Here is a 12,728-nt window from a genome sequence, read left to right on the forward strand (position 1 = left end):
CAAAAGTCTGATGGCAGCAGGGTAGAAGCTTTTCTTGAGTTGGTTGGTACGTGACCTCAGACATTTGTATCATTTTCCCAACAGAAAAAGATGGAAGAGAGAATGTCCAGGATGTGTGGGGTTCTTAATTATGCTGGCTGCTTTGCCGAGGCAGTGGAAAGTGTAGACAGAGTCAGTGGATGGGAGGTTTGCGTGATGGACTGGGCTTCATTCACAACCCTTTGTGGTTTCTTGCGGTCTTGGGCAGAACAGGAGCCATACCAAGCTGTGATACAACCGGAAAGAATGCTTTCTGTGGTGCATGTGTAAAAATTGGTGAGAGTCGTAACGGACATGCCAAATTTCCTTAGTCTTCTGAGAAAGTAGAGGTGTTGGTGGGTTTTCCTAACTATAGTGTTGGCTTGGGGGGGGGACCAGGACAGGTTGTTGGTGTTCTGGACACCTAAAAACCCTTGACCATTTCTACTGCATCCCCATTGATGTAGACAGGGGCATGTTCTCCTACGTTTCCTGAAGTCGATGACCATCTCCTTCGTTTTGTGGACATTAAGCAAGAGTCATGCATTCTTGACTTGAACAATCATGTACAGTATTTTCAATCCTTAATGTGGCAGGCTCACATTGACCTTCATTCAATTCCACCCCACTATAATGCACCGTTTTTCTTTCTGACCTGTGCGCGCAAATGCCCATCTTGTTTTGTTTGGTGTTACTGATGCCTCATATAGCTTAGACTCCATTTCTCGTAACTAAGTGGGGAAAACTGCTTAACCAGGGTGGTAACTGAATGGTGGTCCCCTGTAAGGTGGCAGACGAACCTATTTTTTTTTCTGGAGATTGTTCCTTTTTTTGGTATTCGATCTTGGACGTGATGGGTCGTTGCATGTTTTTTTAGTTATTCAACTACAAAAATAATCCTGAGCTTGAGGATTGCACTTGTTGCTTTTATTAATTATTTAAAATTGGACTAATTTGCTCTTTAATATTTATATAGTGAGGAAAACATTTTTACCTAGCTTCAATGGTGATGTTAGGAAGAAAGAAAAATGAGAAAGTGATCATCTGTAATTGTTCATTTGTTTTAAATCCGATCTCTTTTCTGGCAGAGGAGCAATGATGAGAATGGAAACTGCTCGGGGAGCATTGAATTTCCCACCACAAATCTTTATGAATTGGAAAGTCGAGTGTTTACTGATCACTGGTCAATTCCTTACAAACGTGAAGAGTCATTGGGCAAGTGCCTGATAGCATCCACGTGCCTAGCCCGGCTTGGTAAGTACCACAAGGATTCGAGGAGCCAAGTTACAGCAGCTTGTCTGCTTTTTAATAAACCAGAAATAATTTGCTTGCTAGCACAGACCAATATGGAGAATGAAAATTAAGGAAATAGGGCAAAACAAACATTTTCTGTCTGTGGTGTCAACCATTATACTGTACAGATAACCTTCACGTTATGGAAAGCTGATCTGAGTGTGGGATTAAAAGCAAATACCTATCTAAGAGTGAATCTCCCCTGCACACGCCTGTGGCAGACTGGCCATTTGCAGAGGCTGGCGATGAGGGATGGTGGGTATAGCAGGACTCTTGGTTGTTGTCAGGTGTAACTTGGGCATTTTCCTACTTTAAAGGCTATAACTTTAAAGACTAAATATCTCTTGTTCTTTCTTAGTCAATTTATGAACTTGCCCTGCCCATCCATACAGATAAGTTGCTTCCTGAGGTGAACATTGTTTTTGTTGGGGGTGAAGTATCTTTGGATAAAAGAATGTTTCTAAACAGTTCATTTAGTTGTGACTTGAAAGCACCCTTGCCAAAAAAAAACAGCGGTGGAATCACCCTGTTGTTGTGTGCATTTAACTAATTGCAGAGTAGCAGAGGTCCAAGAGCAGGCTAATTACTGGTGACAGAAATGGGACATGATTAAGAAAATTGTTATATTTAGTGTCTGTGAATCTGCCCTTTTCCTGAAATTTTGCATGGATTAGATTTTAAAGCATTCGGGCAGGTGAGAAATCCCCATATTTGTTTCCATTAGACTCACCAACTTTGGCTACCAGAAGTTTTTATTGTTACTGCCCTGCCTCTCTATGATTTCTTTGTCTGATCAATGCAGGCCTTGCTGATGCTGATGAAAATTGCAAACGATTTACAGACCGATGTATGCCAGAAGCTTTTAAAAAGGTAAGTTAAAAGAAGCAACTTAGACTCAGCTAATAAGATATAAAACAGAATTGTATCTGCATTCTAACTTGTAGGATTGAACGATGCTTTGCGTTCTAACCTTTAGTCTTATCAGGCAAAGCTAATCTGGTGGTGCATCATGGTGGGGCGGCACGGTAGCACAGTGGTTAGCACTGCTGCTTCACAGCTCCAGGGTCCCAGGTTCGATTCCCGACTCGGGTCACTGTCTGTGTGGAGTTTGCACATTCTCCTCGTGTCTGCGTGGGTTTTCTCCGGGTGCTCCGGTTTCCTCCCACAGTCCAAAGATGTGCGGGTTAGGTTGATTGGCCAGGTTAAAAAATTGCCCCTTAGAGTCCTGGGATGCGTAGGTTAGAGGGATTAGCGGGTAAATATGTGGGGGTAGGGCCTGTGTGGGATTGTGGTCGGTGCAGACTCGATGGGCCGAATGGCCTCCTTCTGCACTGTAGGGTTTCTATGATTCTATGATTTCTATGGTTGTGTGCTACAAGTAAAGCATCCCCTCAATGATAAACTAGAGAAAATTGTGAGCAAGGACATGAAAGTCTTAAACTTGTCAAATTATTATTTCAACCACTGAATGGACTGCGTAATGTATTACTCATCACTCAAATTTTTATTGCATTTAACAATTAAACTTGCAGGGAATGTAAACTATTTTTGCTTGATCTTTTCTACAGTTACTAACATCAAGTGCTGTCCATAAATGGGGTACTGAAATCCATGAGGGAATCTACAATATGGTGATGCTCTTAGTAGATCTGGTTGCAGAGCGAATCAAACAGGACCCAATTCCCATCGGCCTTATGGGAGTGCTCACCATGGTATGGAGACAATTGTAGCATCTATAAGTATAGACATAGTAATTTTCTGCTCGGTTTCTCTGGTTTCATTCAGTATTGTTCACCAAAATATGAGAAATTTCAAGTATAAATTACAGCACAATTCAAGCTTCTGCGTCTTCTGTGCAAAACCATAACATGAGAAACACGAAACTGGTCACCGGAAGACATGTTTCAAAAGCTTCTACAGTTTCATTTACTGAGAACCTGACTACCTTTCACCAGTGTAATTAGTTCTGCATAATTTTTTTACATTTTTTGATAAGTCACTTTCCATTATTTAAAATTGGCTTCAATGAAAGTGGTAGATGAAACACTGACTAACCCATTCTCAGTTGATTAATAAAACATCATTTTGCCACTGAAATATATCAAGTAATTTTTTTAGTACAAACATTTTTCTGATTCATGGAAAATTTTGCATTGGACAATATCCAAATGTGTTTAGAGTGGAAACTTGAACCTTAACTTTTTTCAGAGACATGCATTAATTTGTTTGCGGGTTGATGATTGGGACTGAAGGTAGACAAGTCCCCGGGCCTGGATGGAATGCATCCCAGGGTACTGAAAGAAATGGCTGAGGTAATAGCAGATGCGTTAGTGGTTATTTATCAAAATTCGCTGGAATCTGGGGTAGTGCCGGCTGATTGGAAAACAGCTACTGTTACGCCGCTGTTTAAAAAAGGAAGTAGACAAAAGACTAACTACAGGCCGGTTAGCTTAACGTCCGTAGTTGGGAAGATGCTGGAGTCCATCATTAAAGAGGAAATAGCAGAGCACCTGGATAAGAATGGTTCGATCAAGCAGATGCAGCATGGATTTATGAAGGGAAAGTCGTGTTTGACGAATTTACTAGATTTTTATGAAGATGTGACTAGTGCGGTTGACAGAGGGGAACCGGTGGATGTGGTGTTTTTAGATTTCCAGAAGGCATTCGATAAGGTGCCTCACAAAAGGTTGCTGCAGAAGATTGGGGTACACGGAGTTGGGGATAAGGTGTTGGCGTGGATTGGGGATTGGCTATCTCACAGGAAGCAGAGAGTTGGAATAAATGGGTGCTTTTCTGGTTGGCAGTTGGTCACCAGTGGCGTGCCACAGGGATCGGTGCTGGGGCCTCAACTGTTTACCATTTACATAGATGATCTGGAGGAAGGGACTGAGTGTAGGGTATCAAAGTTTGCTGATGACACGAAGATGAGTGGGAAAGCGAATTGCGTGGAGGACGCGGAAAGTCTGTAGAGAGATTTGGATAGGCTGAGCGAGTGGGCGAGGATCTGGCAGATGAAATATAACGTTGGCAAATGTGAGGTTATCCACTTTGGAAGAAATAATAGTAAATTGGAATATTATTTAAATGGAGAAAAATTACATCATGCTACTGTGCAGAGGGACCTGGGGGTCCTTGTGCACGAATCGCAAAAACTCAGTCTGCAGGTGCAGCAGGTGATCAAGAAGGCGAATGGAATGTTGGCCTTTATCGCGAGGGGGATAGAATATAAAAGCAGGGAGGTCTTGCTGCAACTATGCAAGGCACTGGTGAGGCCGCAACTGGAGTACTGTGTGCAGTTTTGGTTCCCTTATTTGCGAAAGGATATTTTGGCCTTGGAGGGAGTGCAGAGAAAGTTCACCAGGTTGATACCGGAGATGAGGGGTGTAGCTTATGAGGAGAGATTGAACAGATTGGGTCTGTACTCATTGGAGTTTAGAAGGCTGAGGGGTGATCTTATAGAGACATATAAGATAATGAAGGGGCTGGATAGGGTAGAGGTAGAGAGATTCTTTCCACTTAGAAGGGAAACCAGAACTAGAGGGCACAGGCTCAAAATAAGTGGGGACCGGTTCAGAACAGAGTTGAGGGGGAACTTCTTCTCTCAGAGGGTAGTGAATCTCTGGAATTCTCTGCCCATTGAAGTGGTGGAGGCTACCTCGTTGAATATGTTTAAATCACGGGTAGATAGATTTCTGATCGATAAGGGAATTAAGGGTTATGGGGATCAGGTGGGTAAGTGGAACTGATTCGCTTCAGATCAGCCATGATCTTGTTGAACGCCGGGGCAGGCTCGAGGTGCTAGATGGCCTACTCCTGCTCCTATTTCTTATGTTCTTATGTTCTAAAGTTGAATCGCTTGGCCCTGATGTATTAAATTATGACCTAGCACTTGGGCCATCAAAATGTATTTGTAGGTTGCGAAAGTAGTTAAAAAGTCATATGGATCCTGAGCTTTATAAGGAGAGGCATGGAGTACAAAAGCATGACAAACCTTTCTAAAACTCTGGTCCAGCCTCAACTGGATTACTGTGTCCAATTCTGGGCAGCAGTCTTTTGAGAGAGGCTGCAGAAAATCTTAATGGAATGGTTCTTTATGGGAATGGATAGTGATAGCTAGCACGAGGGGACATAGCTTTAAATTGAGGGGTGATAGATATAGGACATATGTCAGAGGTAGGTTCTTCACTCAGAGAGTAGTAAGGGCGTGGAATGCCCTGCCTGCATCAGTAGTGGACTCGCCAACATTAAGGGCATTTAAATGGTCATTGGATAAACATATGGATGATATTGAAATAGTGTAGGTTAGATGGGCTTTAGATTGGTTTCACTGGTCGGCGCAACATCGAGGGCCGAAGGGCCTGTACTGCGCTGTAATGTTCTATGTTCTGGGAATGCGGGGCTACATATGTATGGGTGGATTGGAAAAGATGGGGTTCTCCTTGGAAAAGAAAAGTTGTGAGGAGATTTGAAAGCAGTGCTCAATGTCTTGAGATCTAGAGAGACTAGATGGACGGAACTGCTCCAGTTGGCGGAAGGGTCAAGAACAAGCGGACACTGATTAAAGATGATTGACGAAAGAACCCAGGGTGGCTCAGCTTATATAGCTGCTTAACCCATGGCAGTTTATACAACGAGTGGTTAGAATCTGGATTGCACTGCCTTAGTGGAGGCAGATGTAATTGCGCTTTCAAAAGGGAGTTTGATAGGCACCTGAAGAGAAATTTGCAAGGCTACCAGGCAAGGTGGGGAGTAGGACGAGCTGAGTTGCTATTGCAGAGAATTGGCATAGACACGATGACCCAAATGGTCTTCTGTGCTATAACTATTCTTGTCACTTAGAACTATTCATCAATTGCACTTATTTATATCTTTCTGGAAGGAGTATAATGAAAGTACTTTCTTTCCTCTTCAGCCAACAACAAAGTTATTTAATTGCTATCATAAAATTTTGAGAATCTGATTTATGGTATGTCCTTTCTGCTATTGTACAATACAAAGCGGTTGTTACGTTTGCTGTGTGCAATACAACATAGATCGACTAAGTAGAAGGAAAATCTAGTTAGCTTACACCAGATGTTTCACTCTAGTCAGATGCAAAAGAATGTAGATGAAATCTTTCAATTACTAGGGGGCATAGGTTTAAGGTACAACGGGCAAGGTTTAAAGGAGATGTATGAGGCAGATTTTTTACACAGAGTGTGGTGGGTGCCTGAAACTCGTTGCCGGGGGAGGTAGTGGAAGTGGATACGGTAGTGACTTTTAAGGGGCGTCTTGACAAGTACATGAATAGGATGGGAATAGAGGGATATGGTCCCTGAAAGGGTAGGGGGTTTTAGTTCAGTCGGGCACATGGTCGGTGCAGGCTTGGAGGACCGAAGAGCCTGTTCCTGTGCTGTAATTTTCTTCTTTTTTGAAAACCTGTGCAGAGAATTGCAATCGGGTAATGGTGCTGAAAAGAAGAAAATAAATTAAGTATTCAGATTTTTATTTTCTGTTTTAGTATTAATATTTTCACATTTTGCCACTTTAAAATGATTGTGCCTTGCATTTTTAAGTGGCTCTAATTTATACCTCACAAAATATTAATTATTTTGTTTCAATTTCCAGGCTTTTAATCCAGGCAATGAGTACCATTTCAAGAACCGAATGAAAGTGTGCCAAAGGAATTGGGCAGATGTTTTTGGAGATGGCAAAATGTATGCCGTCTCACCACCAGTCAACCTACAGAAGGTGAGTTTGGCAGTGTTTCACATGTGAAGAAATACATGAATTCTTAACTGTGTTGTACAGAATGGGATGCCACTCAACAGCAGTATCAAGGCAAATACAAAATATGGGAATGACTATTCAGTTTGACTATCTTTAAAGTTATAGTTGACAAAGCAAGACCCAAGCTGACTTTTGAAGAACTATGACTCCATGATGTGATGTTTTTGACTTGTAGGCCTCCTGTCTTGAAGTACCGAATTGAAGACATGGGCAGGACTGAATATAGTAATGTGCCCCCAAGATTTCCACCCACCCACACACACACACGCACGTGCACTCTAATCGAGCCCCACCTGCCTGCAGACAAGGCACACTTCTGCTTTTTATACATAAGTTTTCGCAACTGTTAATATAGAAATAACCTAAAGAGACCTGGGATAAGAGCAGGAAAGTATAAGCCTCAGTCCACGTTGCAGCATAGGTGGACTTAATGCTATAGCTGAGTGGTGATTTCACTGATACCTTAAGAGGAAAGGATGGACAGGCTGGGCCTGTATCATTTGGAGTTTAGAAAAATGAGAGGTGACCACATTGAAATTTGAGATCCTGCGGGGACTTGACAAGGTGGATGCTGAAAGGATGTTTCCCCTTGGAGGAGAGGTGAGAACTGAGAGGCAAAGTTTAAAATTATGGGGTCTACCATTTAAGATAGATGAGAATTTGTTTCTTTTGGAGCGTCTTGAATCTTGAGAACTCTCCTCCAGAGAGTGGCAGAGACGTTTTAAGGCAGATGTAGGTACGTTTTTGACTAACTGGAGAGTCAAAGGTTATTGGGGTAGGGGGAATGTGGAGTTGAGGCCACAATCAGATCAGCCATGATCTTATTGAATGAAGGAGCAGGCTTGGGGGGGCCAAAAGATATCTTCCTGCTCCTAATGTTCATATAGAAGCTATAATTCCATTCCTCCATGTTGCACCTTGTTGATGAGGTATAACTAGATCTTTAATGGTGTACTGAGTTCATAATTATGTTGAATAACCTCCCAAGCCCTGAAAAACTTGTTGTTTTTGTGCAATGTCACATTTCTCCATTAGGATTATTCAATAGTTTTTAAGATGCCAATTACTTTTTTTAAAAAAAGATATCTCGACCTTTATTTCATGGTCTGAAAATTTTTTTTAAAAGATAATTGGTGCTTTTTACTTCCTGGTTTACTATCAGTTATTTGGTGTGATTGGCTGCTTACCCTGCTTGATGACATTACATTGATACCAGGAGATCTCTTTGACTTGGCACCGTTTCAAATTAACGCCAGGAAAGGTGAAATCCAGACCACAGCAATTACTAGACATTGTGGTGGCTTTCTTTGAGGTTGGTGGTAAGTGCCACTGCTTTGCTGTCTGTTGCAAAATCTAGGCCAATATATTTTAATGTTCTTTAGCTAAGTGTAAACCATCAAGGGAAAAGCTGCTGCTAAATCTGCTTGCATCATACTGTATAATGTGTGAATGTTTACTCATCTGCCTGCTCTCGTACCGCACCTCCAAATTCAGAAGGATTGGATGCTATGTTTGGAATCCAAACACTGGTTGGGGGCTTGAAGGTTACTTCTTTCTGGTGTCGCTTGGTGAAATGTGTTTCTGTATTGTACACTTTCCACCTTGCATTTAATCCCTTAGGCCAAATAAAAACTACCACAAGTAAAATAATTAAATGATAAAGATTACTAATTGTCCATGGATAAAGGCTCTTGATGTTCAGTATATAGCACCTGATGAAGGAATGGCACTCCGAAAGCTCGTGATTCCAAATATACCCTGTTGGATTTAACCTGGTGTTGTGAAACTTTTTACTGTGCCCACCCCAGTCCAATGCTGGCATCTCCATATGACACAGTAACAACAGAGTTAAGTTAGTAGCCCATGAAGGAATATTTTTTTTCCATTGCTGGCTAACCCTGATTTTTTTGTTCTTCCATTTATTCGAGAGTCTGTACATTCCTGAAAAGGCCAGCATATATTGCCCATCCTTATTGCTGGTGGTGAGCCACTTTCTTGCAGTTCATATGGTGTGAAAGCACTCCCAAAGTGCTGTTCGAGAGCGAGTTCCAGAATTTTGGCCCAGGATCAGAAAGCATCATTATACATTCCTAAGTAAAGGTGGTGTATGACTTGGAGGGGAACTTACGGGTGATAGTGTTCCCGTGCATCTGTTGACCATACCATTCTAGGTGGTATAGATTGAGTTGCTGTTATCATCTAGTTATACAGTTATATCGAGGGTTTAATTGATTATAATTGTTGGCTATTTGTTATTTGGTTTTATCTTTGCTCTTGCAGGAACCTCATGGATGGCTCATAGACCTGGTTAATCGGGTAGGCACTCTATTATTTTACACCATCCCATCCCCTCCCCTCACCACTTCACTTTTATCCTCATGTGTACTTGTCAAATTGCAAATGAACCTAAAGGATAATGTACTCACGTGCATGTATTGTAAATAATCAAGTCATCTTATTGCATTGTTTATTCTTGTATAGTAAGCATTGCAGGGAAGGGTATGGAAGGATCTTTGGACCAGAGCAGTGCAACAGTGGTGTTGAGGAAAGGGCAGTCATAGAATTCCTGCAATGTTGTTTTATTTGCTTTTACTCTTGAAAGGTGGAGACTAGAAACTTTTTAATAGCACAATGATGGAATAGAAACATTGAGGAGACGGAGGCCATTGGGCTAATTGTGCTTGTGCTAGCTTTTTGAAAGAGCTAAAGAAGTTATGATGTAAATCAGTGGAATTTGACATGGTATTGGTGGTGACTCAATGAATGGGCTCCCAATCAGCACCTAGGCCTGAGCTGCTAACTAAACTTGTGCGAGTAAATTTCTTTACTCTAGTTCTGGTCATTTAGTATTGGCACTTAGTTCATTAGTTCTCAGATCCCATGAAAATTTGGATGTAGGTCAAAATGCTTGATGCAAATAGTGATTTTTTTAAAAAAGTGGTTTAACTAAACAATAAGCAGTACTTTACCTTCGTGTTGTACAACTTAAAATTATTTCTTCAGGTGCATTCCAAAAACAATCTAATTTAATTGTACTGTTTGTCATTGAGTTACTATGAAACAGGAGGATGCCATTTGGCCTAGTATCTATGCTGGCCTCCTTTAGGGTGATCCAGTCAATCCCATTCAATGCCCTATCCATGTTCCCTCTACTTCCCATCCAGTTTCCTTATGAAATCATTCATCATCTAAGCTTCCACCACCCTCCTAGGCATCGAGTTCCAGATCTTTACCACTTGTGTTTAGAAAAAAAATCTTCCTCCTCACAACTCCCCCTGCATCTCTTACCCAAACTTAAATGTGTGTCCCTCTAGTCCTTGTTTGATCATGGGAACAGCTTTTCTGTCTACTTTATATAAATCTGTCAAATTTCCTTCAATCTGCTTTGCTCCAAGGCGAGCAACCCCAGCTTCTCTAACTTTGTATATAAAATCCCTCATCCCTGGCACTATTCTGGTAAATCTCTCCCGAATCCTATCAAGAACACTCGCACCCTTTCCAGAGCATTGTGATCTTAACCCATTCACTGGTGGTAGCATGAACAATTCAAATGGTTTTTGTATGTGTTTACTAAATTCCTATTAACAGCACTTGGTCACTAAGCAACTATCTAGTATTATATTCTGGTTGTAAGTCATCAGCCTATCTCAGTCACTGAGCACTATGGTTCCTGCTAGTAGTTGTTCTCAAAACTTTTAAAAATTCATCGCCATTCAGTCCAGCAGCACTGTATGTTAGAAATGCCAGCAATGATTGATATTGAATTATCTCCTCTTTACACTTGAGTTAGCATCCCTGGTATCTTCATCGAATCTGTTTGTATCTGGCAGCCTCAAACAGGACTCAGCATCTGTTTAGCAGAGCTTTGCACCGTTAATCCAGTACTCATAACTGTTGGGTAAATTAAATTTCAGAGTTGTATTTAGGGAAATTTTGACTAGACCAATCAAAGTCTTACTGCCATATCTACCTACTATGTGTAGGTCTTAGTGATTTTCATATCCTTGTTCCAAGGATATTTGAGTTCACACCTTAGCAGAACTAACTTCTCAGTAAGGCCCTAGTTAAGCCTGTTATCTTACTGTCTTCTTCCTTATCCTTTATCCATGTTATAAACTATACTTCAGCCTTATACTTGTGTATGACGTTTCTTTGATTTGATTTATTAATGTCACATGTATTGGGATACAGTGAAAAGTATTGTTTCTTGCGTGCTATGCAGACAAAACATACTGTTCATACAGTACATAGGAGAGAAGGAAAGAGTGCAGAATATAGTGCTGTAGTTATGGATAGGGTGTAGAGAAAGAACAGCTTAATATATGGTAGGTCCATTCAAAAGTCTGATGGCAGCAAATAATAAGCTGTTTTTGAGTCATTCTTGTATCATCTGGCTTGCAAATACATAGAAAAACTTCAACCTTAATGACAACAGCATTGGAAAATGCAAACTCTGACAAAACATCCAACAGGAAAGCATGTGTCTAACTGAGTGTCTAGTAGCCATGTAAGTTACTCCCAGGCAATGCTAAAGTACAATGTATGGCTGGTTCATTAACAAATTGGTTTTCATCTGTATTTTAATTTAGCTTGATGCGGTTGTGTTATGAAACAATTGTCACCAAATTACTCGATGAATTATATTTTGTTTTCCAGTTTGGAGAAATGGGTGGCTTTTCAGCAATCCAGCTGAAGCTTGGCGCAGAGGATATAGAAACTGCGGTAAGTAATTACTTTCAAAACAATGTAATGGAAGTTCTAGATAGGCAATTTGGATGCACTTAAATGAGCATAATTTAAATGCCGTTTGTAATGCAATTTTTAAAATCACCTCCCCTTCTCATGGTAGCTGGTTCAAATTAATTTGCTATTTTGATAGTTCCTCTTTTGTAACGCTGTACCATCATCTTGTAGAACTCTGCTTTGAAATTAGTCATTTGACAAACTCTATCCATAGGACTTTTATACCCAGTACAAATAAATACAGTAACTTGGGTGGTGTATATGAATGCAAATGTATATTCTATTATTGTGTATTACTTCATATTTTGTATTGTAACTGGGTCTACCATGATGCTACAGTTACTAATATCAAATCTTAACTTTGGTTGCAAATCTGAAGGGAAAAGTGTTCTATTGATTTTTTTTTTTACTTTCCATTACTAATAATTGCCAAAATGATGGAAATTACAGACCTAATTGCATAAATCTGGTTGGTTACTACAAGACCAATTTATGGTTTAAACCTTTATTGTGTTTTTCTTTTAGGCTGTGTCTGCACTGGTGCAGCCTTTGGGAGTATGTGCTGAATATCTAAATCCCACAGTCGTACAGGTAAGCAAGCAATACCATTAAAATCCTCAGTAAAATAGTTAAGTCTGAAATAGAAATTAACTTGTAATAAATGAGGAAGATGGAAACTGCATCCAGTCGTACACCAACTTAATTGCATAAGATCTTGTTTCAGCCTCATAATATTTGTTCTAAAATAGATGTAGTGAGCGTGAAATAAAAATGTGAGATAACGTTTTTGTTTTCTTTTTGTTTTATAGCCCATGCTGGACCCAGTCATTGATAAAATGATTCGCTATGTACAAAGTTTGGAAGAAAAAGATCTGAAAGATAAGGTAACTTAATTAGATTTTTCT

The 12,728-nt window shown here is 40.5% G+C and overlaps 1 protein-coding gene across 3 annotated transcripts in view; it reads left to right on the forward strand.

The window, feature by feature from the left end:
- The window catches only part of usp24 (ubiquitin specific peptidase 24), a 162,443-nt gene that overhangs the window by 33,782 nt on the left and 115,933 nt on the right, over positions 1 to 12,728 (forward strand). For all 3 annotated transcript variants that reach the window (XR_013498548.1, XM_078218710.1, XM_078218711.1), the window contains exons 2-9: positions 1,107 to 1,272; positions 2,114 to 2,181; positions 2,880 to 3,023; positions 6,919 to 7,041; positions 9,361 to 9,396; positions 11,737 to 11,802; positions 12,349 to 12,414; positions 12,633 to 12,707. Coding sequence is in view for 2 of the 3 variants with exons in the window: in XM_078218710.1 (XP_078074836.1) it covers positions 1,107 to 1,272; positions 2,114 to 2,181; positions 2,880 to 3,023; positions 6,919 to 7,041; positions 9,361 to 9,396; positions 11,737 to 11,802; positions 12,349 to 12,414; positions 12,633 to 12,707 (744 nt within the window). In the remaining variant the exon portion in view is untranslated. The remainder of the gene's footprint in view (positions 1 to 1,106; positions 1,273 to 2,113; positions 2,182 to 2,879; positions 3,024 to 6,918; positions 7,042 to 9,360; positions 9,397 to 11,736; positions 11,803 to 12,348; positions 12,415 to 12,632; positions 12,708 to 12,728) is intronic.

Source organism: Mustelus asterias, chromosome 8 (assembly GCF_964213995.1).
Source record: "Mustelus asterias chromosome 8, sMusAst1.hap1.1, whole genome shotgun sequence".
NCBI lineage: Eukaryota > Metazoa > Chordata > Chondrichthyes > Carcharhiniformes > Triakidae > Mustelus > Mustelus asterias.